Here is a 24808-nt window from a genome sequence, read left to right as displayed (position 1 = left end):
GTAATTAATTGATTTATGTATGAATTAATGTTTACGGAAAATGTGATGAAATGGAAGAAAATAAATGTTTATTTGAATTGATTTGAATTGAATACTTCTCTGGTGTAGACATATATAGATTCCGGGCTGGTGTTAAATCAACACCGGAGTTTTTGCAGTGCACCAACAAAAACTGTTAAAAATTACAAGTTATCCCGAGAACCATCCCAGACTTGAGCTTGATCCCTCATATCCCAACACTAGCGTACCCCCCCTGACGAGTCACAACCCATGCAAGGGACCTATACCTGCCACCCCCCTTGACGAGAAGTTGAAGACCTTTTTTCTTAAATGTCCTTTATATCCTGTTGAGGACTTTTTTTTTGCTTGTCAATTTTTTTCTGGCACGAAATTCTTTATTTGTGATTGAAGACCTTTTTCTTGGACAATTTTTTTCGGACGATTTTGCCCCCCCCCGTGGAAAATCCTAAGTAAGCTACTGTACCCCAAACCATTTAAATCCAGAACATGACAAGTCCACCCCAACAAAAACTTGATTTGAATAAAAAGAGAAATATTCAACAAGCATAACACTGAAAATTTCATCAAAATCGGATGTAACATAAAAAAGTTATGGCATTTTAAAGTTTCGCTTCATTTCACAAAACAGTTATATGCACATCTCGGTCGGTATGCAAATGAGGAACTGATGACATCACTCACTCACTATTTCTTTTGTATTTTATTATATGAAATATGAAATATTTTGATTTTCTCGTCATTGTCATGTGAAATGAAGTTTCATTCCTCCCTGAACACGTGGAATTCCATTATTTTAACATTTGTGCTTCAGGCAAGGAGGTCCTAATCGTCAAATTCATAAAAATTGAAATATTGTATAATTCAAACAATAAAAAACAAAAGAAATAGTGAGTGAGTGACATCATTGACTCTCTCATTTGGATGTAACTGGCTCGTTCATATAACTATTTTGTTAAAAATAAGCGAAACTTTGAAATGTCATAACTTTCTTATTTTACATCCGATTTTGATGAAATTTTCAGCATTGTGCTTGTCTGATTTTTCTCTATTGATTCAAATCAACATTTTTCTGAGGTGGACTTGACCTTTAAGCAAAACGTACTTAAAAAAAAAAGCATCTTCTCTGCACCAATAACTTTGGCGCTCCCTGCCCAGTAATTTGTTGGTTCCTATATTACTGAGGCGTTGGACAATGCACGAAGTCGAAAACCCAAATGACTCACCTCTCAAAAACGCTCACAAGTAGGTGGCTTATTCTTACTCAACCTAGTTAGTCATGTTAGTTTTCATACCTTTACAACAATGAGCGACGTTCTCCCAAACATAAATAATTGTCGGTATATTTTGGTATCAACTGATATGGTTACTATTTCCAGACATTAAAAATCCTCCCAGAATCATATACATGTACTAGTATATTTCTTAATGGGAAGTCATTTCAAGAGTGCACTTCGGTTGAGAAACATGGTACATACCACATACACGGAGGCATATCGAGACCGTAGAGTTGTTATTTTTAATCATAACAATACATACGCGAAATGTGCATTATATTAGAAAGCCTTTATTTTATAATCTTATTTGTTGAATATGTTTGCTTCAATAGTGACGTAATGAGTCCAAAAGTTTGAGGGGGCAGACATGGCGTATGTTGCAAAACTCCTCAAAAGCGGCAAGTGAAGCGAGCGAGCAAAATATTGACATTTATAATATAAACATCGAATTTTGTAATGGATTCACGCATAAAATTAAGTAAAAATGTCACATTTTATACACCCATTTTCTACTTTATTTATTATTTTTTCTTTGTCGTGAAACTTTTGGGGGTCAATTGCCCCAAGCCCCCCCTCCCAACTAATCCAGTGTCCCTTTACTGTATGTATTTATAAATTCATGTTAATGTCTCTGATTATTATCCTCTAAATGCCACCCTGTATATCATACTCCTAAGCGGCAGTGGATGTGTTTCTATTCCGTTGTCAAAATTCATCAAAACAAATTTTGCCTCCCAAATTCAAGAAAAAAAGTACAACGACATAATCAAGAAATAGAGAAGTAAGATGTAAGATATATTTCCACGAATATTTGGGAATTTCCGAAGACTTGACATTAATTAAACCACAAAAATGGTCCTACATAAAGACCCTAGTAGTATAAGGATGTCTATGATGTCATGACGTCATCGTCCATTTATGGACGATGACGTCACGAAGTGACGTCATGAAGCCACGCCCCCAGCATGACGTCACGAAGTGACGTCATGAAGCCACGCCCCCAATCTCTGACGTCACGAAGTGACGTCATGCAGATGACGTCACTTCGTGACGTCATGTTTATGACAGCATAGAGGGGCGATATTGCGAAAGGGTAGGGTAGACATGCCTGGACGGGAAGGGGTATATGACACCATAGAGGGGCGATATTGCGAAAGGGTAGGGTAGACATGCCTGGACGGGAAGGGGTATATGACACCATAGAGGGGCGATATTGCGAAAGGGTAGGGTAGACATGCCTGGACGGGAAGGGCTATAAATAATGTATTACAATAAGAGGGTAAATTTAGCATGCAAGAAAGTCTTTATAAAGAGGGGGAGAACACCATCGTTTTATACATTCATTCAGCAACATACACGACAGCGTACGAATATAATTACGGCTGAAACCATGGCTGGAAATTACACGTCTTTCTACGGTAGTTCGAAAGTACACGAAGATGTAGGAAGAGAAGAACTACAGGAATCAGATAAGTTATTCTCCGAAAATCCTTTGTTTATAGACGAGGAACAACCTTTCATGGAGATGCAGCAGCAATACCAGAACCAACAGCAGGATCGTGAAAATGAGAATAGAAAAGAAGGGGTGTGGTTTCCTGGTAGAAAGATGAAAGTACCCAACCATCACCAAGTTGGAAGAGAGGAGGCGGGGTCTACAGGATGGCCTAGCAAACCAGAAAACATTGCAGACGACGAGGAATCAAAGATATATCTTAAACGTCCAATCAGCGTAAAAGGAGGTCGTCCTAAATACATCGTGGCTAAGATGTACCGTAAACGTGTATACGTCGATGTGAGAGAATATTTCGAGAAAAACAAAGAACTACTTCCCAGCAAAAAAGGGTTGACCTTATCTATAGACGAATTCAGGGCTTTGTGCTCGGAGAGCCCTAACGTACACAACGCCCTACAAGGAAAATGTAAGAGTAAATAAGTAAGTATAATTACCGAGCCCTTTTAATCTTGTATGAAAAGAAATAACGGTATAAGCCTAATAAACACCGCTCTTTCTTAATCCCCTTGAACTTGAATTGTGTTTTAAGATTACCCTTTTGGTCGCTACGATTAGGACCCACTTCAAAGAGTAAATAATTAATACCATTCGATCTCTTCTTAATTCGGAAATGTGTTTTAAGATTACCCTTTTGGTCCCTACGATTAGGACCCGGCCACTTCAAAGAGTAAATAATTAATACCATTCGATCTCTTCTTAATTCTGAAATGTGTTTTAAGATTACCTTTTGGTCCCTACGATTAGGACCCGGCCACTTCAAAGAGTAAATAATTAATACCATTCGATCTCTTCTTAATTCTGAAATGTGTTTTAAGATTACCTTTTGGTCCCTACGATTAGGACCCGGCCACTTCAAAGAGTAAATAATTAATACCATTCGATCTCTTCTTAATTCTGAAATGTGTTTTAAGATTACCTTTTGGTCCCTACGATTAGGACCCGGCCACTTCAAAGAGTAAATAATTAATACCATTCGATCTCTTCTTAATTCTGAAATGTGTTTTAAGATTACCCTTTTGGTCCCTACGATTAGGACCCGGCCACTTCAAAGAGTAAATATGTTATACAGCTCTTTTCTTTATTCCTCTTGAACTTGAATTGTGTTTTAAGATTATACAAATAAACAAAGAAAAAACAGAAACAGATAAAGAAAAAAAACGCGCGAAAAAAGGGTATAAATTTTCAGCTGAAAAACTCTTAGGATCACTTAATTTCCTCACACCCGAGGACCAGCACTGGTGACTGAAACAATCTCTCCAAGTAGTTAGATCAGAATCATGGGTGATTCTCAGGCAACCCCTTCGTCTTCGCAGCGTAGTACTTTATTTAGACAAAACCTTCAAAATTTACTTTCAAATCTATATGATTTTTCCATATCTCAAGTGCAATCTTTGGTGACAAGCACAGTCGATGCAGTTCATGGCCTTGCACATCACCCCACCGAGAGTCAACATCCATCAAGTCCATCTACAATACCGGTAAGTGAATGCAACGTTTCTATACTTAGCAGTCATGTAAGAGATGTGGTTGATAGTTCCATTACCAATCCTGCTAGCGATGGAGTTCATGCAGCCTCTAGCATTGAAAATTCGAATAATGGTTGGTCAGAGGATGAAGATTTTATTATATCGAATCCTAATCATGCTAAGGTATCTAGAAAACGAAAATGTCCTCTCAGGAGAAGAGATGCTCCAATGGCTAAAAAATCTCAAAAGCCTAAAAATTCTTCAAAGCCTAAAAAATCTAAGCCTGTAATAAAGTCTAAAGCAAAATTCGCTGCGCGTGATAGATTACGTAGGAAAAAAAGAGTAAATAATGCAGCCAAATCCAGTTCGATCGCTCCTTTTCAGAACAATATCACAGGGAATTGGAATATTCCAGCCCCCTCTCACCATTTTGGCCCGGGGAACGAGTACGTTCCAACACACACACCCCCTCCCCATGTGAATTATTATATTTCATCGGACGATGAGGTGGAAATTCCATCATCTCAAAAACGAAAATCCACCCTCCAGACGGGTGGTGGAAAAACTGATCCAAATTCTAAAGGAGGAAAGGGTGGTAAAGGAAAGTTGAAGAAAAGCGATTCCCTATCTAGACAAAATTCCCCCCAAAAGTCTAAAGCAAAATTCGCTGCGCGTGATAGATTACGTAGGAAAAAAAGAGTAAATAATGCAGCCAAATCCAGTTCGATCGCTCCTTTTCAGAACAATATCACAGGGAATTGGAATATTCCCGCCCCCTCTCACCATTTTGGCCGGGGAACGAGTACGTTCCAACACACACACCCCCTCCCCATGTGAATTATTATATTTCATCGGACGATGAGGTGGAAATTCCATCATCTCAAAAACGAAAATCCACCCTCCAGACGGGTGGTGGAAAAACTGATCCAAATTCTAAAGGAGGAAAGGGTGGTAAAGGAAAGTTGAAGAAAAGCGATTCCCTATCTAGACAAAATTCCCCCCAAAAGTCTAAAGCAAAATTCGCTGCGCGTGATAGATTACGTAGGAAAAAAAGAGTAAATAATGCAGCCAAATCCAGTTCGATCGCTCCTTTTCAGAACAATATCACAGGGAATTGGAATATTCCAGCCCCCTCTCACCATTTTGGCCCGGGGAACGAGTACGTTCCAACACACACACCCCCTCCCCATGTGAATTATTATATTTCATCGGACGATGAGGTGGAAATTCCATCATCTCAAAAACGAAAATCCACCCTCCAGACGGGTGGTGGAAAAACTGATCCAAATTCTAAAGGAGGAAAGGGTGGTAAAGGAAAGTTGAAGAAAAGCGATTCCCTATCTAGACAAAATTCCCCCAAAAGTCTAAAGCAAAATTCGCTGCGCGTGATAGATTACGTAGGAAAAAAAGAGTAAATAATGCAGCCAAATCCAGTTCGATCGCTCCTTTTCAGAACAATATCACAGGGAATTGGAATATTCCCGCCCCCTCTCACCATTTTGGCCCGGGGAACGAGTACGTTCCAACACACACACCCCTCCCCATGTGAATTATTATATTTCATCGGACGATGAGGTGGAAATTCCATCATCTCAAAAACGAAAATCCACCCTCCAGACGGGTGGTGGAAAAACTGATCCAAATTCTAAAGGAGGAAAGGGTGGTAAAGGAAAGTTGAAGAAAAGCGATTCCCTATCTAGACAAAATTCCCCCCAAAAGTCTAAAGCAAAATTCGCTGCGCGTGATAGATTACGTAGGAAAAAAAGAGTAAATAATGCAGCCAAATCCAGTTCGATCGCTCCTTTTCAGAACAATATCACAGGGAATTGGAATATTCCAGCCCCCTCTCACCATTTTGGCCCGGGGAACGAGTACGTTCCAACACACACACCCCCTCCCCATGTGAATTATTATATTTCATCGGACGATGAGGTGGAAATTCCATCATCTCAAAAACGAAAATCCACCCTCCAGACGGGTGGTGGAAAAACTGATCCAAATTCTAAAGGAGGAAAGGGTGGTAAAGGAAAGGTGAAGAAATCTAAAAACAAGACAACAGATACAGACCAAGACGAGTCCTCTAATCCTGACTCTTTATCCCCTTCAACTCAAAATTCAGAATATCGCGCAGGTAATCGTACCAGCACTCCCCAACCGCTATGGAATTTCGTAGATACTCGAATGTCAAAAAGATTTGGCGTTCGGGAGTCCTGGTACGATTTTGTGGGCGATATTCCCGACCATGCTACTGTAAGGGAAGTTCTTTCATACATAGCGTCCTCTCTCGAGGAGCTAAGGCAAATGTTACTTGAGGGAACATCTCAAAGAGATTATGTTAGACTCGTGTTGGTCTCCGATCAACTGAATATACCCATTGCATTCCCTTGGTCTACAGTTAGGGATTTTGATATAAGCGCGATTCTGGACCGCATTGAGCGAGTTTTGAATAGCAACCAAGACTTCATGTTAAAACCGGGCTTTACCATCCGTTTTCACCATGTTGTTAACCCCGTTGGTGGGTACCGACGTAAAATGGATGGTCTTGCCGATGACGAAGCATGTCTAAGAAAAAGATCAATTATTACAGTGCCATCTTCTATTGAAGATAAAACATGTTTCGCAAACGCAATTGTCATTGCCAGATATTTTGTAAATAATGACCCTACCTATAAGCGTTGGTCCCGTAATGACCGACCGCCCACCGCGGGACTAAAAAAAGAGGCTGCAAAACTCCATGAGCTGGCAGGGGTACCGTTAGGGGAAGTTGACTCAAGCCAATACAGTAAATTTCAATCCGTATTACAACCAGAATTCAGATTGGTAATTTATAAGGGTCGTAAACATCACTCTAGGATTTATGCTGGTCCTCCTGCTGACAAAAATATTTACCTGTACCTATCTGAATCGTCTCACTACAATGTGATAAGAAATATGGCGGCTTTTTTGTGTGTAAGGAATGTATGCAGAAAGTGTCTAGAGGTGTACAATGACGCGCGTAAGCATGAATGCTGCGAAATCTGTCCAGATTGCTTTTCTAACCATTGTGATCGTAATGATCTCGCCAAACGTGACCCTCGTACATGCAAAGACTGCAACATGGTATTCCTGACAGAGCAGTGCTTTCGATCGCATAGCGTGACGCTGTTCGATAATGAAACGGCTTGTAATAGCAAAAACAAATGCCTGAAATGCGAGCGCGTGTTTGACACAAATGTCCTTCCTGGTAAGAGGAGAGATCACGACTGTTCTCAAGTATTTTGTAGGATATGCAAGGATTATGTGGACGGGTCGACTCATGAATGCTACATGAAGGTAACAAAAAAAAGTCCTTACTATGTACCATCAGAAAAAGAAAAAGAGCTAGATAAAATATTTCAGAAAAAGAAAAAGAAAAAGAGCAAATCCAAGAAAAAGAAATCTGTTAAACCAAAAGATGGGGAGAATCAAAATGAGAAAGAAAAGGAAGATTTGCCCATACCTCAGAAATACATATATTTCGATTTTGAATGTACTCAAAATACAGGGTCCCACGTTCCAAATCTTGTACATGCATCGTGGGAATGCACCAATTGCATGGATGGGATCCCCCCCGAAGACGAAGAAGAAGGTTGCCTGTATTGCGACTCTAAATATGACAGGGAAATAACTTTCCAGGGGCGGGAGACATTGGAGCAATTTTGCAAGTGGCTATTTTCAGAGGATAACGATGGTGCAATAGCAATCGCACATAATAGCAAGGCCTACGACTCCTATTTTCTCCTCAATCATTTAATTGCCAAAGGAATTATTCCAGAGGTCATAATGAATGGTGGTAAGATTATGAGTCTGCGCACACAAGACCCCAAAATCACGGTGAAAGATAGCTTGAACTTTTTCCAAATGGGACTAGCGAAATTGCCCAAAACATTCGGGATACAGGAACTGAAAAAGGGTTTTTTCCCTCACCTCTTTAATGTGGAAGCTAATGAAAACTACGTGGGACCCCTTCCAGATAAAAAGTATTACGGAACAACCTCTATGATGAAAAACACTCTCCTCGAATTCAATGAGTGGTATGACAATGTCCCCCAAGACTACGTATTCGATTTCCAGAAAGAAATTTTGGAATATTGTAGAAGCGATGTGAAAATCCTTCATGAAAGCTGTAAGTTATTCAGGGTTAATTTCAAGAAGATCACACAAACTGAAAGTAATCCTGATGGGATCGACCCGTTTCATTACAATCTGACGCTCCCTGGCGCGTGCAATTTGTTGTTTCGAACGAATTACCTGAAGCCAGACACCATCGCGCTAATTCCTCACGATGGATACACTAATCCCAAGTCCCATTCTCTGAAAGCAGGGGAGTGGTTGCATTACCTGTCACAATCCTTAGGGATTGATATTCGCCACGCATTTAACGGCGGCGAACGCAAGATTCACGGACGCTATGTGGATGGGTACAGAGAAGATGGGGATACCAAATTCGTCTATGAATTTTTAGGCTGTTTCTTTCATGGGTGTAACACTTGTTATCAACCAGACACCATAAACAAACGTTGCAACAAAAGAATGGGAGTGCTGTACAATGAAACGGTACACAGGATCGAACTTATGAAAAGAGCTGGGTATACCGTTGAAGTTATGTGGGAACATGATTGGGATAGGGAGAGGATTAGACCAGAGGTGATTCCCCACATCCAAAATGTGACTGAAAATTTCAAAGATCCTCTCAATCCCCGTCACTCATTTTTTGGTGGCCGTACCGACGGATGCAACCTTTTCTACAAGGTGAAGCCAGGCGAAAAGATACACTATTATGATTTCACCAGTCTTTATCCTTATATAAATAAATTTGGAAGATATCCTCTGGGTCACCCTCGGATTCTACATTCTAATTTCCCACCCATCGAGGAAATATTCGGTCTGATTCAGTGTGAAATAACACCACCCAACAATTTGTTCCATCCTGTGCTTCCCTACCGTTCCTCTGGCAAACTCACCTTCCCACTCTGCGCGGCATGCGCAGAATCCCTCAATCAGAACAAATGTACCCATCCAGACAGCGAGCGTAAACTGAAGGGCGTTTGGGTGTCGGAAGAATTGAAAAAAGCTCTAGACATGGGATACCATGATCTGCGCATGATCGAGGTATGGCAATTTGATCGTTCCACACAGTACAATGTAGAGACGCAATCAGGTGGTCTTTTTGCAGACTATATCAATGCATTCATGAAATTGAAGCAGGAAGCCTCTGGGTATCCTGCCAATGCAAAGACCCCCGAAGAGCAAAGAAATTATGTTCGAAAGTACTATGATCATGAAGGGATTCTGCTCGATCCAAAAAAGATCGAAAAAAATCCAGGGCTACGAGCAATCTCAAAGCAGATCATTAATGTACTTTGGGGGAAATTTGCCGAGCGCAACAATTTGAGGCAAACAAAATATGTCACTACCTCCGAAGAATTACTAAAATTGTTTAATGACGATTCGGTAATTGTGAACGACTTAATAGTCATGAACGAAATGGTACAGGTGAATTATACATGCAGTGAAGGCTTTGTGGATCAAAATGTAAATACAAACATAATACTGGCAAGTTTCACCACAGCCATGGCTAGATTGAAGTTATACAGTATTCTAGAAATGTTAGGAGATAGAGTCTTGTACCACGACACCGATAGTGTTGTATTTAGGACGGACCCCTCCCTCGAACCTTCTGATCCTAAAACGGGCGACTATTTAGGGGAATTGACTAATGAAATTGACTCGAGCAATGATGAACACATAGAAACATGGCTTTGTGCAGGTCCAAAGAATTATAGCTATAAAACGAATAAGGGGAACACGGTTTGCAAAGTAAGAGGGTTTACCCTAAACAATGCTAACTCTCTTGTAATAAATCACGACACTCTCAAAGAGCTCATTCGCTCTCATGAAGAAGAAAAACGCACAATCCATGAAACAAAAATCATACGTGACACGGAGACAAAGACCCTTCATACCGTGGAGCGAAAGAAAGATTATCGAGTCGTTTTCACCAAAAGGGTTCGAGTGGGGGATGGTTCCGAAACCTTACCCTATGGCCATGTAGAAATCCCATAGGCAAACAAAAAATTACTAAAGTACAATACGATGATATGGTACACCGACTGGCAATCCATACATGAACGGACAAATAAATATAAATAAATACATTAATTAATTATTATTGAGACAATCCATTATTCTGATGCGAACTGGAATCTTAGTCTGGATTGGTTAAATTCAATGTTTATGAGAACATCATTATGTCTATTTATACGTTGTCCTAAAGTTTTAGATTCACTTTTTATATTAGCCTTCTTAAGAAGAGGTTGTCGTTGTTGTTATACCTTGAGATGGATAGTACATCATTTCGTAGAATTCAGCAATCCGCTATGAGGGGCATTCCTCAAAATTCATTTCGCATGAATTTCATTGCTATTGTACTCTTTCTTATCATTTTATTCTCGAATTTTTTTCTTGATATAATACTTACAAAGCAGATCACTGGTAATGATACAGTGGCCTTGTCGTATTCAAATTCCTCTACTGGTGAAGAGAGCTTCGCTAGTTCTTTCTCCATTGACTGAGATAAAATTCCTTGGTGTACTTTTTGTTTAATAGTGTTATGAATATATATATATATATTTAAATGTCCAATTAAGTGCTTGGGCGTTAGTTACTGTTTAGGCGTCACTATACCCACATCTCTTACTAGGCTGATTTTACGTTGCATTCACTTACACGTGTTTTAACTTTGTTATACTGTGTATATATTTATATTTGTCATGGATGTACGGATGAGACATCCTTTTACCATGTGCGTTGTCGGTCCAACTTTTTCGGGTAAAACCATGTTTGTTAAAAAATTATTAAAAAATATTCCAACTATGTTTGACCATACGCCAAAAAGAATTGTATGGTTTTACGGTGAATTCCAAAATGAATATCTCAGCATGATGAATACCATTCCAAATATTGAATTTCATGAAAACTTACCCGAGGACTTTTATGCATATACAGACAGCGCAAACCCTACTCTGTTTGTAATAGATGATTTGATGGATGCTGCAGGTGATAATAAAAGGGTGGCTGCTTTATTTACGAAGGGGTGCCATCATAGAAATGTTAGTGTTATTTATATTACCCAAAACCTATTTCATAAAGGGAGAGAATCAAGGGCGATTTCACTCAACACCCAATATTATTGTATATTCAAAAACTGTAGAGATAAAATGCAAATATCATGTTTAGCTAAACAGATGTATCCTGGCCGCGTTAAATATTTTCAAGAAGCTTACGCCGATGCAACCAGAAAAAATTATGGCTACCTTTTTATTGATCTGAAACCGGATACCCCCGAGGACTTCCGTTTGAGAACGAATATTTTCCCAGGGGAAAGACAATTTAGCTACGTCCCTAGAGTATAAATGAACATTCCACTTCAGAATCTATTTTATTATCGAAAGATGTCTCGACGTATCAGGACACACGCTGTCCTTCTCAAGACATTGGCACACTGCACATCCAAGCAAAGAAAGGCGTTATTGAAAACAGCAGACAAAGGACTTATAGACGCCATTTGCGAATGCATCGTAAACGTGGTCAACGGCAATATCAAAATTTCCCCAGCTCATAAACGCTCCCTCGCTAAGCATAAACAAAGACTGAGAAAGCTCTCCGATCGTCGAACTTCACTCAAGGAAAGAAAAAGACTGTTGAATCAACGTGGAGGTTTCATCTTACCCATGTTAATGAGACTCGTTGTTCCAGCTGTGGGAGCCATCGCAAACGCTTTTACTGGAAATAGAAAATAAAAACAGTCATGGAGCACACACGTAAGATGGTTCTCGTCCCTCCAAATATGTTGCAATCTCTGCAGACAGGTCCATCTTCTTCAACGCAGCATCAGTTAGATGATCTCGACGAAAAAATGCGTATGATCTTGGAAATGAAGGACTTGAATGTACACGACAAAGCAAACATGTACTCTCAGTATTTACAATCATTTCTTAAAGCGTCCGACAACTTGAAAAAACCAGTACCCATCGAGATCCGTGACATCGAACCCTCAAAGAAGGAGATGGGAGCTACCACCCCGCCTACGAACTATGATCCTGACCATGTGACTGATCCGGTCGAACTCGATATCATGCAGCATATCCCCAAATCTTATGCAACCCGTGCTCACCAGCTACTCCAAAAATTAAAAAACAATCCAACTGTACAATGGACATCGACCGGTCAACTAGTTATTCATGGAAAACCCGTGCGAGGGAGTAATATTTGCGATTTGATGTACGATATCTTCCGCGAGCGGAAAAGCTACGTCCCCAGTGGCAGTGAACAATTTATCCGGCTGCTGGCCGAGATGAATATCCCGGAGACGGTTCTCACCAATCCTAAGAGAAGGCACGATCTACAACAATGGAAACGAGATGACGTCTTCGAGAAAGAAGAGGTTGAAGAGGACCAAGCGGTAACGAAAAATGAAAAAGTAGCCAAACGGTCAGGTGCATCTTTAAAAGTAGTCAAATCCATCAAAAGAAACAAAAATGAACCTCCATCCAAAAAATGGTCTCATTTTTAGAGGGTGGGATCAAAGTTTCAGTCACCAGTGCTGGGGAACGTGTCTATCTATTTATTGGAAATTAATAGACTTTTACAAGTCATTTTTTTCAGAGTGAAGCCCTTTATACTGTATGTTGCCTTTATTTTAATGTATTCAGAAATATTTGCATCATTAACCATGCTGAATTAAGAATATTTCGGGAATAGGTGGCAAAATTAGTAAATGGAAAAATGGGTAAACGGCCAAATGGGCAAATGGATAAACGGGCAAATGACCAATTGCATGTCATGTCTAACAGAAATATTTTAACTTATACTATATTCAGCATGGTTGGTAAAGTTTGCTTATATTTAATATTTAATACACTGTATATAAGTCGTGTATAAAGTGTGATGTGTAAGGAATTGTAAATGTTTATTTGAGATCTAACTTATTTAATAATGTATAAACTGTCAAATTGTCAATCGGCTGCTATGTCTAACGTACATATTTTTAGAGTTGTATCTTTCATAATCAAAATATGTATTTATTTACAACCAATATAAACCATGAATTTATATTATATTCCCTACGATTGGTAATGTTTATACGTATGAAATAAAATGTAGATAGTTACTGTATGAAGTGTGATGTGTTAGGAATTGTAAATTTTGATATTTCTTAAGAATAATTGGTACGATTTTCGTACCATTAGAGACCATACTTTGTATTATTTAAATTGATAATTAGTATAATTCCGTACTTCAAGCTATAATTAGGAAGATCTCCATACCAAAAGATACGGAAAAGTAGATAATTTTTAAATATTATTTTTAGTCCGAATGACGATATATTTACATATTTTGGTTTTTGAACGGTTTAGGAGTAACAGGTTTATTTAATGTACACCTGATGTAATTAATTCAAGAATAAAAGACAGACAGTTAGACACGGAAATATAACCATGAACACAAATGACATATATGTGGATGTAAATCTTTATTCATCGATATTATAGTATCTTACATTGTAAATTCAACATGTAGTGTTGTTTTCTTTTACTGTACATTCACTGTGTATAAGAATGGATAGAGAGGAGGGTGGCTGTGAAAGAGAGAGAGAGAGAGAGAGAGAGAGAGAGAGAGATGTTGATGAAATGTAACCCTAACCCTAAACGGTGATGAAAGGGTAAATGAAAATAGAAAGCGAGAGGGGGGGGGGGGCGGTATATTGATGAGAAAACAAAGAGAGAAAGAGAGAGAGAGAGAAAAGGAGAAGAAAGGACGGATGATGTATGGAAATGGGCAATATAACTTCTAATAATAACACTATTCCTATCCCTGACCCTATTCCAAACTCTGACCCCTACTCCCACTAAATAAGGAGATTAAGAGTTACCCTCACGGTCTTCAAAACTGTTTGCAATTTGCAAAAGGGTGTGTTTAAGATCATGGGTAGGAAATGATGTATTATAATTGGTATTAAACCAAGCATTTACTTTCCTATCGTTATTATTGAAATCAAGGCCAAAAACATTCACAATATCTCTTAGTCTCCTTCCCCCCAGTCTTTTAATCAAATAATAGATACAATATTGTCCACACACTGTAGAAAACGATCCTTGCAGTCGTTTGGTATTGAAATCCCAATGCTTTATATTTTCATCCAAGTATTCTTTAAACTCTTCGCTATAGAAAGATGGTGAATTCCCATACGAATCGAAAAATTCTCCTCTGTTTCCATCATAATAGAATGCGAGCCAGTGGGAGCCGGGTTTGTTGCTAGGGTCGGTGTTGAAAACGTAACAGTATCTATTGTTTGTCGAGACATGGGGTATTTCATCCAATGCGAAAACCCCCTGAAAATAGTCCTTGGTAGTAGGATGACTCTTGAGCACGTGATCAATCTGAAACGTATCCATGTATGCGTCCTTTCTATTAAGCCTTGAAATCATAGATGACATTTCTACTCCTATCAATCTGGATAAGTCCTTGTGATTCAGAGTAAACGATACAATTCACTGTGTTGGGCAACGCAGCATCAAAACCTGCTTCGAGACGTACGTTCCCTTCCTTGACAAGATTAAGATGACAGCCATCACTTAAATCGGGGGTGAGATCAAATGCGTAAAGTGTGTATCCTTGGGCATATTCTTCCCTATTTATAGCTATTCCATGGTCTGAGAATAAGCGGCTGGTTCCCATAAACAGGGTATTGTAGGCTTCAATATAGTTCTGGTTCCCGCCCTCTTCGAAACAAGGGCGCAGAGGCCTCATGGGAAGGGGCTCTCCATCCACAGTTATTGAAATGTAGTTTAAATTATAATGCTTAAAATTATAAGGGTTTTTTCTGTAGCTCCCGTTGAAAGAGTCATTATCCACAAATCCTATGATGATACGGTTAGGGATCTGTCCTAGAAAAAGATTGTCTTTATTAATGGACATATTTCCGGCTGGAATGGTAAAGGATTTCACGTCTACTTTGTTTATTGGATACTTGGCAGGAGTGTTTTCTAGCCCTTTTGCATGCGACAGCATCACTGACGGGTTGACTTTCACCTTCCTGACGTAGAGGGTAGCCTTCTCTATCATGATCTTGTATTTGGACGTAGCGTCCGATGTGAGCAGGCAAAAACCATCTTTGTTTCGGTTGAGCTTGATTTTAACGTCCACACCTGGAAGCATGAGCCGCTCTTGGAAAAAAATGTCTCCATACAAGGGTCCCAGTAGTGATAAAGTTTTACTCTGACTCGTAAATTTCTGTCTCTTTTTCAAACCAGCGTTCGCTTCCACTTGAGGTAGGAGGGGGTTTACTACGTCAAAATAGCCAGCCTCGTCCTTGTAAAATAACTGCTGGGTCAACTGGGATGTCATCGAATCGTGTCCATAGTGGGTTAACACATCTAAGTAAGCTCTATAAGCGTTTGTATTTGATGGTTGAGAAACGAGAGTCTCATTCAGTTTCACATCTATCTGGCTGAAAAGTGAAGGAAGCAGCAGATTGATGGGTCCTACTGGTGCATCTTCCGCGAGGGCTGTGTTGTCTGGGTTGACAATTTTTAGCAGTACATGAAGCATGGTTTGTGATAAGTCGATGTATTCTTCGGCGGTTCCAGCCATGTTAAATTCAATAGGTCCTGAATCTGTTATGTTGCTCACTGGATGGTATTCCACCCACGGACCTTTTACAATGCTCATCTGGGTAAAGGGGACTGAAAATAGGTCCAATTCGGACTTACAGCAAATGTCACTTTTTTCATGAAGAAGGGCCATGGTGATGCGTAGTAGGGTATTGAAGAAGGAGTGGTTTAATCAAAGATGTCCAGGCGGCGTCTTTTCACACGAGACTTCTCGGATCGAATGACAGGTTTTCTTCTTCGCTGTTTCCTTTTAACTATAAATGCTCGTCCCCCTCCACCCTGTGATTTCTTTCGTACACCTTCCAGGGCTTTTCTAGCTAGTCGTTTCCCTGCCTGAGAAACATTTCTTTTAGCGACGGTTTTTAAGGGTTGTCCACTTAAAGTGTCCTGTACTATGTTTAGTCCCGTGTTTAAAACTTCCTTCCCCAGAGCCGTGGCCCCTTTTTTGAGGAGTGGAGTTGCTGTTCGAAATAGTCCTCTCACAAGACTACCAAGGCCATGTCCTCGCTGCATTACTGCTCCTCTGAAAACTGGAATACCCATACCCTGTTGTTTTACGTAAAGGGGATGATTATGAATAATTCTATTAAAATTATTCATACGTACCATGATCGTTAAAATTGTTTCAGTTATGGTAAACTCGAAGAGCGCTCTCTGAAGTGAAGTTTCACAATGACTTTCCCACGCTCAAATGGGACAACTTCTCCCGTTTCAGTTGTTAATATAATGTCAATGGTTTCAAAATGATGAATCTTCAGGGGGACGTAATGCGGGGATGTGTAGTAATTGACGATATTCTCGTGTCTTTTGCTGGGTACAACAGCAATTGTTCTTAAGAGTGGGACGGCCACATCCCCCACATGCTGAGACTGTACAATATCCGAATAGAGGTAAAATGTATGAAACTGCATATGTACATCGACCGGTAGAGGGCTTTCTGTCGTTTCTGTAATACGGCATTCCCCGTCAAATCCCAACAGTCGGGCTAAATAGCAAGAGATGACGATTTCAGCCCGTTCTCTGATATCTATGTAACATCGCCGTGATCTTTTCTTATAGTAGAAACCGATCTTACTACGCACAACATCAGGAATGATAGAGTTAATGGTTTCGCACAGGTCATCTCCTGAATTGTAATATCCGGCTGGGACCTTTAACATGTACGTCAAAACTAGATTAGAGCCTGACTCATCTAAGGTGTACAGCTTTATCCAGTTTTCCTCGCCGTTTAGGTTAAACCAACTGTGCAAAAATTGGATTTCAGCAAGCCCAACTTCAAAATCTTCGCTTAGTGTGAGTGGTCTGTGTAATTTCGTGGTATAGTGACACGTTTTGTTTTCTGGGAAATAACTCAGGGAACTGTTACTAGGTAATGTGACGTAAAATTGCGAACCCATTGTGCATTACCTCACACTTCCTCCTCGCGAGTCAAAATGATAATCATGTGTTCAACCTTCTATTTTTATCTTTTTTTTATTCGCTCTACCCAGCTATCGAACTCGCTTCCATAACCTTGCCAACGCACTAAATATTCCTTTTTACCACTTTTCTTTCGCGTTTTTAACACCTTTTCTACAGCATATAATTCACCGTCTGATTTTGACACTCTTTGAAGCTCACGTTCATAAAAGGTACCCCTTATCTCATTACCGTTATAATCCTTTATTCTGTATACAACAATAGGCTTTGCTATTCTCTTTTTAATGGTGAATATTTCCTCAGACCAGTTAGCTTTGTATCCCTTATCAAACCTCAGTTTACTCCTGCTTATACGGACCTTGTCCCCCACCTCGAATTTAAATAATATTCTCGATTTTGATCCTCGAGTTTTAATCCTTTTCTGTCCGTATAAAGTCCTCAATACCTGTTTTTGATTTTCGATGGATACTTCACTAGGTTTCATTCGAATACTAGTGTGAAAGGTATTGTTGTACCCATCCATGATTTTCTTTAAAATATCTATGTATCTGTAAGAATTTTTAAACGTAAAGTATCGCCATAGTCTCTCTCTGATTGTCCTATTCAATCTTTCAACAACGGAACCCTTTACCTCATTTTCTGTAGTGAAAAAATATATGTTTTGAGATTTTAGGTGGTTTTGGAATTCATTGTTTATGAATTCGCGCCCTTTATCTGTGTGTAACATAACGGGGACCCTCCCTTTGTCCGTTATTTGCTTAAAAGCTTCTATTATCGCCTTTCCCGTCTTGTTTTTTATAGGGACTGCCCAGGCAAACTTAGACAATACATCAATACACATTAACAAATAACGGTACCCTTCGTTATCCCCCTTCAAATTTTGAACATCGAGGAGATCGGCCTCCCAGATTTCATCGATGCCTCTCACCACCACTCTATTCCGCACAAACTTTTTTCTTACTGGAGCATGAAGGGTATATGCGTCCTGCATTTCCAACCATTTTTTTACAGTTTTATACGACACTTTCTCAAATCCGCTCTTTCTTAACGCCTTCCACAATTTCACGGCACCGCCAAAACTACCCTCGTTGCGTGGATCATAGTATATTTTATGTAATATATCTTCTACACGACCCATAATCGAGGACTTCCCTCTTCCACTATCTCAACAGTCAATGGTCTCACACACCAATATCATGCATCCTTTAAAGAAACTCGCAGACGAATATCATGATTACACAGATTCAGATAGTTAATATTTCATATCATTGGCAAAAATGCCTTTATATCTTCATCCAATCATTTCTTCTTCATTGAAATTTAACATATATTATTGACATTGTTGACATCATATGTGAGTACGTAATACATAATATACATCACTGTCTGTGTTAGAGTTCGGTAAATGCTGAATTTAGATGGTTTAAATGTCCATTGTATATTGTATGTATACAGTTCTCTGATGAACGCGTTCAATACGTCTTTTTGTTGACATTGATCGTCTATGCAGCTGTACATATTCATAAAATAGCATACGGCGACGATGGCTCTTTCCATGGCATTACCGTGTGATGGCTCCCCGATGCAGTTCAATAAAAGAGTTTGGGCGAATGCATTGAAGTCATCGTCGTGATTAAGTTCAATCTTTTCCACACATTTAAAGTTTTCCATTTCCATAATGCGCTGACACATGTCCATGAGTTTTGTTAGGTCTTTTTCTAGACAGGGTGTTTTGCTCGAACCGTTGACGATCTTAGTCAGCAAGTGGCTTTCTTCTCCGGCAAACCCAGGATTTCTTCCCCCATGGCACGGTACACTGTGCGAACAGCGCTCTCTACTCCCTCGATGTGGAAGGCTATTCGTTCCATTTTCTCTTTTAACTCCTCCTCTGTTTCCCCTTTCAGAAGAAATTTGAGATACTCTGTGAAGAGGCAGGGATCCATCAGCTCTGGTTTCAACCACATTACTCTCGCAACATGAGGGTAAAATTGAGCCACCTTTTGAGGGTCCAGGTATTGTACAGCCTGGTGAACTTTCAGTTGAGGATTGTCCTTGACCATGTCTTCTATCCACGTGCTGGGATATTTTGCCAGGTCCCTGAATACTTCCACGATCGTTATGTATTCGATGACCAAGAGCAGGTCTGCCTTCTCCACCTGGTTCTGGAATATTTGACACCATTCCTGGTCTTCTTTTTCGACAGTTTTTGGAGACATCTTGAGAGTTCTCTGGCTCAGCCGTAATTATATTCGTACGCTGTCGTGTATGTTGCTGAATGAATGTATAAAACGATGGTGTTCTCCCCCTCTTTATAAAGACTTTCTTGCATGCTAAATTTACCCTCTTATTGTAATACATTATTTATAGCCCTTCCCGTCCAGGCATGTCTACCCTACCCTTTCGCAATATCGCCCCTCTATGGTGTCATATACCCCTTCCCGTCCAGGCATGTCTACCCTACCCTTTCGCAATATCGCCCCTCTATGGTGTCATATACCCCTTCCCGTCCAGGCATGTCTACCCTACCCTTTCGCAATATCGCCCCTCTATGCTGTCATAAACATGACGTCACGAAGTGACGTCATCTGCATGACGTCACTTCGTGACGTCAGAGATTGGGGGCGTGGCTTCATGACGTCACTTCGTGACGTCATGCTGGGGGCGTGGCTTCATGACGTCACTTCGTGACGTCATCGTCCATAAATGGACGATGACGTCATGACATCATAGACATCCTTATACTACTGACCGTTACCAGTTCTCTTACTAAAGCAGTTTTGTGAAAATCTTCTGTATACATGTACATGTATTTTTAATGTAATGCAGCAGACTTAGCATTATATAGGCCCGATTCCTGTCACTTTTCTCATTTCTGAATAATTAAAAAGACAAAGCTACCAGAATATTCCAGATATTATTTTTTGAAATTCCAAGAAAGTTGGGTGTTCATTGGAGGATGATTCGTTTCAATCAGTCCAACTGATAACTACACATACTATGTAACAACAACAACAACAACAATAACAATTATAATTTTGATAATAATAATAAAAATAATAATGATGATGATAATAATAATAATAACATTAATATGACTACTATATATATTCGCACGCAAAAATATTTTTATGAAATAGTTTACTTTTTATAACTACATGAATTGAGAAATGAGTATGATTCCTTGATCACATAACAATTAAAGTCACAATAATCATCCGTTACCATAATTCTTATCAAACGTCACTTATGCCCAAATCACAAACAGTACCATAGAGCTAGCTACATGGTTATACTTGCCTCAGAATTTTTGAAGAGGATGAATTATATTCGTAAATGAATCAGCATTCGTTCTGACGTCACAGTCATGAAATGTACTCAGGAATGTATATAAAAATCTGAAGTATGTAACAAATTTGGTATTCCAATGTGTTCCCCAAACGCTTCCTCCTGTCGTTTCATTGACGAGAACTGCTTGTGAATGTTGAATCCATTATTCCTCCAAATAATAACAAAAGATAGCAATAGTCTTTAAGACATTTTGTAAGATTAGTAAAGTTATATCCTTCGGCTCCGAAACAGACTTTCCATCCGTGCGCACATGGTAAGCAACATAACATTCCTTGAAGAATATAACTTTCAATTTTCGCAGGGAGATAACCGGGAAGTAAAAGCATTGTGAGTATACTCCCTACAAGGTGAAATAAAAACCATCGAATCAGAACAGATTTACTCGTGGTGTAGCGAAACGATCTTTACAATAGCCAAGATTACATAACTTTAAAAGAAAACGGGTAATGTACATTGTTTGACTCTCAAACAGGGGTGTATTGTCCGTGTACAATCGAGCTTAAGGCGTTCTACAAATTCGGGAAAGTGGCATGAGAGCGAAATGTTTTCCGATTATTATGGTTATACTTACAGCAAACCCATCTAGCAAAAACGTGAACGTCTCTTTTGTGCCCCATGATAATGACCTTTTACAAGCTAAGGGGCCGAGTCTTCTCTTTCATAAATGAATAATTTGTATATTCTTCGTATCTTGTCATGAACTTGCCATGCATTTGTATATCGACATTATTTCAGAAAATGTCTTACTTTTAAGCATTAGACAAAAATGGACATTGTGGTTCTGTCCCCATATCCAATTTACCGTCCGTATTTCTAAATGGAATCTTACAAGATCATAAATACTGAAGTGTCAGATTGTTTCTTGAATAAGATGCTAACGTACTTTATTATTGAACACAATGTAAACCAAGTAAATATCATCCTCATCATGTGAATTCTCGTTAGGTTAGCATTATCAGATTATAAAGCGTGCTTATGGAGGAAAAACTTCCAATAAATATTACCACCATCTTTCAACGTGTCCGACACCTCGTTACGGACTGTCGCAGGCGCGGTGGTGATTTCTTAAGATTTCTCTTTACACTCAGAACTAGAGGGAGATGAGACGCCCCCCCTGGACCCCCCCAAAAAATTCAAAATTCCAGTATGGAGTGTACCCCCTTCCGTCCCTCGAACAACGATTGTGGTTTCTTAAAATACTTTGCCCGAGAACTTCCCCTATTTTTGTCCTTGTTAATGCCCATATTATAAAAAAGATCAATACGGATTTTCTCTTTGCGGTGGTCGGAGCAAGATAAAGAATATTGATTTCTTGTAGCAAATGTACACAAAGGTTGTCCGCATACAAAGGAAACAATGTAAAAGGATACAATTAGAGAAAACGACGTGAGGGGTGACAGTTTATGTCAAATAAAGATTGGGAGGCTGATAAAGAAAATGTTGGACATCTATCAAACGAAAGAATAGGTTAGTATCAAGAGCTCAGGGACCGGGCTCACGAAACATACAACTGCATTTCAACATATTTGGGGCCTGTCAAATCTGGGTCCCTATTCAAAAAGAGTTGATTGATCCGATCAAACTTAAGGCCTGGTCACACTCCCCGAGCGTTGTTGGAGCGGTCGTGGAGCGGAGAGAAAAATATCATCACCGCTCGCTAACGTTCACCATTTTCGATTTCGATTGGTTTTTTTTCCCGATTTTTTCCACCAATTTTGTGAGCGAAATTCGACACTCTCTCCCCACCGTCTGACCAGGCCTTTGAACTCTACTCTACATACACTAGCATCCAAAGCGCGCCAGCGGTCCAGCCATCGCACCTGTTTAACGCACAGTGCACTATAGTCTATTTTCCTTTCCCAAACCCTGTTGGGCGGACAAGTCACGAGGACTTGCCTAAGGGCTACCTGCTCTGCAGGCGAGACAATAACCGATTGTTTCAACTGGCGAAACCATGGCCCTGAGAACGAATTTTCTTTTACTGGGGTGCAGAAGTAAATTTAAAAAGAGAAAAAAACCTTGACACCTCATGAATCCCCCATTTAAGGAGAAAATATGTCATGAACGCATTATTATTATTATATATGTCCTGAAAGAGTATATGTTCTCTCAAATAATTTGATACTCCATTTATGTGGTAGGCCTAATATGTGTAAACGCTTCGGTGATCAGGAGGTATTCTTTTCATTGAATAAAAAATTGGTTTGCGCCATAGTAAGGCATGCTTGCAATGGATGAATCCAGATGTCAATGAGGTCATAATCCTACAAGGGTTGCATTAAAATACATTTTAAAACACCTTTTCAGTAATTCACATCAAAATTGTTTAAAAAAACACTTTTTAGTATCAATTCTCAAGTTGATTTCATTGAAAAGGAATTTGCAAATATGTTTACTAACTCATGTAAGATTATGACATCAATGGCATCTGGATTCATTCATTGCAGTCATGCTTTACTTTGGTGCAAATCAAAATTTACATCACTCCAACTACTGATTATCCAAGCATAGCGACATACCACATAAATATGGTATTAAAACTAATTGACAGAAGAAACTCTTTCCAGCCACTGACAATGATTACGTCCATGACATATTTTTTTTCATAAAATGCGGATTTTTTTGAGCTGTCAATTTTTTTTACTCACACTGTAGATGGAAATTCATCAATGTTATGATTATTCCTATAGGATAATTGCGCAGTGTCCTTTTGTAAACCAAGGGGAGCATATTGAATTGTAAACGATGAATGTATGATAAATATATAAATATTTGAATCTTGAATCTTGAATCTATGATTCTATAACATTGTCTAGAAAACATTTTGAAGAAATGTGCATTTTAGATAATGGCGTAGCTGGCTTTTCATAGTTGTGATCGAGCGGATCAATCGCAACTCTTTGTAAGACGGATCCCTGGTATTGAATTGAAGGGGCAAATTCCAATTTTTTAATGACATAGTGGAAGTGTATCTGAGTGAGAAAATTGTTCAAAAATTGTACAGTGTCTAGCTATCTATCTAGCTTTCCATCTATATAGTTATCTATCCAGCTACCTATATTTTAGCTAGTTATCTATCTAACTATCTATCTTTCTAGCTAGTTATCTATCTAGCTATCTATCAATCTAGCTATCTATCAATCTAGTTATCTATCTATCTAGCTATTCATCTATATATCTATCTACCTTTCTATTTATTTAGCTAACTAGTTATCTATCCAGCTATCTATCTTTCTAGCTAGTTATCTATCTAGCTATCTATCTTTCTAGCTAGTTATCTATCTTTCTAGCTAGTTATCTATCTTTCTAGCTAGTTATCTATCTAGCTATCTATCTAGTTATTAATCTAGTTATCTATCTAGCTATCTATCTAGTTATCTAGCTATCTTTCTTTCTATCTATCTATTTTTCTAGCTATCTATCTAGTTATCTATCTATCTAGCTATCCATCCATCCATTTATCTATCTATCTTTCTATCTTTCTTGCTACCTATATATCTAGTTATCTATCTATCTTTCTATCTATTTAGCTATCTAACTAGCTATCTATCTAGCTATCTATCTAGCTTTCCATCTATCTAGTTATCTATCTAGCTATCTTTCTTTCTAGCTAGTTATCTATCTAGCTATTTACTTTCTAGCTAGTTATCAATCTAGCTATCTAGTTATCTATCTAGCTATCTTTCTTTCTTTCTATCTATCTATCTATCTATCTATCGATCTTGCTACCTATATATCTAGTTATCTATTTAGCTTTCTAGCTAGTTATCTATCTATTTATCTATCTAGTTATCCGTCTATCTATCTATCTTTCTTTATATCTTGCTACCTATATATCTAGTTATCTATTTATCTAGCTATCTATGTTTCTCGCTAGTTATCTATCTATCTAGTTATCTATCTAGCTATCTTTCTTTATATCTATCTATCTATCTATCTATCTATCTATCTATGTAGCTATCTATCTATCTTACTATCGAGCTATCTCTCTATCTAGCTAGCTATCAATCTAGTTATTTATCTATATATCTATCTACCTATCTATCTATCTAACCATCTATCTAGCTTTCTATC

General features: G+C 38.9%; 2 protein-coding genes across 2 annotated transcripts in view; both read right to left on the bottom strand.

Annotated features, from left to right (window-relative positions):
- LOC121415219 overlaps positions 1 to 21109 on the bottom strand; it is a 28205-nt gene extending 7096 nt beyond the window's left edge. The window contains exon 1 of the mRNA XM_041608389.1: positions 20684 to 21109. The gene's annotated coding sequence lies outside the window, so the exon portion shown is untranslated. The remainder of the gene's footprint in view (positions 1 to 20683) is intronic.
- LOC121414862 (uncharacterized protein F54H12.2-like) lies at positions 14766 to 15947 on the bottom strand. Its single transcript, XM_041607914.1, has one exon. The coding sequence runs from the start codon at positions 15945 to 15947 to the stop codon at positions 14766 to 14768; it is 1182 nt and encodes a 393-aa protein (XP_041463848.1).
- Positions 21110 to 24808: the final 3699 nt, after the last annotated feature.

Source organism: Lytechinus variegatus, chromosome 5 (genome assembly GCF_018143015.1).
Source record: "Lytechinus variegatus isolate NC3 chromosome 5, Lvar_3.0, whole genome shotgun sequence".
Lineage (NCBI taxonomy): Eukaryota > Metazoa > Echinodermata > Echinoidea > Temnopleuroida > Toxopneustidae > Lytechinus > Lytechinus variegatus.
The sequence above is the reverse complement of the archived record's forward strand: the minus strand, read 5'-3'. Positions and strand labels throughout refer to the sequence as shown.